The sequence below is a fragment of the Myotis davidii genome, unplaced genomic scaffold, assembly GCF_000327345.1.
Source record: "Myotis davidii unplaced genomic scaffold, ASM32734v1 scaffold116, whole genome shotgun sequence".
Classification (NCBI taxonomy): Eukaryota; Metazoa; Chordata; class Mammalia; order Chiroptera; family Vespertilionidae; genus Myotis; species Myotis davidii.
Genome location: NW_006290632.1, coordinates 2,657,705 through 2,658,818, shown reverse-complemented (window position 1 = coordinate 2,658,818; position 1,114 = coordinate 2,657,705). Strand labels below are relative to the sequence as shown.

Below are 1,114 nucleotides of genomic sequence, written 5' to 3'. Positions count from 1 at the left end.
CCATGCTCAACCACTGAGCCAAGGAGGCCTGGCTCTATAGAGCTCTTTATTGATATTTCACATGTTGTCCTAAAAAGTTCTTAACCTTGAGAGGAAATTCAAGATAATGTGTTGCACTCAGTGCATGTCGTTTTAGGTTTATTTAATCTGGAAAAGTTCCTGGCATTTTCTTCTCCTGCCATTGTTTCACTCTCATGGAATAGGCTCCTCATCCCTTATTCTCCTTGTTCCCACCCACCCAACTATAACTCCCAGGCCAATCCCCCTGTCAGGCCCGCTTTTGTATCTCCTCAGAGCATAAAGAACCGGTTTTCAACCGTTTTCATCTCATAGCACACAAACTTACAAAAATTCTGCAGACACCATAAAATATATTATTTGCGGATCTAACAAAAAAAGTGTAATTTTGGTTCATTCACACTGGGTGGTTATTTTATCTGTTAATACTCTCAACAATAAAGATTTTAAGTTTTTTAAAAAGATCCACTGTCTGAAATTTGCTTTATCTTCAAAATAAACTATTCAGCAGTTTGTTCTCAAACTTTTTTATGTACGTCTATATGAACATACACATACATCAAAATGTGAATGTAGTGATATTATCTTTTAATCATTTTCTCCACAGATTCTAAATATTAGGGTGTTTTTTTTGTTGTTGTTTTGTTGTGCCATGAGGTGTTTTTTATTTCATTAATCATACAATTAATTTTCTACAATAACTAACCGAGGGCAAACCGGAGAATTTGGCAGTCCGCTGGGGGGGAGGAGACCCATAGGCCGATGGCCTGGGCGCGCAGTGTCCGGGTTCACAGTGAAGTTTGTCACTCGTGTCCTTGCAGGTGGCTTTTTCTCCACATCACGACTGGGATCCCGAAGACCACGGGGATGGGAAATCCCCAGGTTCTTAGGAAATTTCACTCCGCCTCTCCTATTCAATGGTCTGTCTCTTTGGTGGGCAGGGTGTTCTTCTGCACCCCCATCTTCTTCTTCTTCTGCACCTCCCCCATGTCTGGCTTGTCTGCCATTTTCTTTTTTTTTCTTTGCTTAAATATATAGTTCTTTTTATTATTATTATTATTAGTAGTAGTAGTAGTAGTAGTAGTTAAGGTATTAC

General features: G+C 39.4%; 1 protein-coding gene across 1 annotated transcript; it reads right to left on the bottom strand.

Annotated features, from left to right (window-relative positions):
• Positions 1-904: 904 nt before the first annotated feature.
• Positions 905-1,025, bottom strand: LOC102764829 (thymosin beta-4-like). Its single transcript, XM_015563845.1, is given in 2 exon segments — positions 905-943; positions 945-1,025. Coding segments are annotated over 2 exon segments (120 nt in total).
• Between the last annotated feature and the right edge of the window lie 89 nt (positions 1,026-1,114).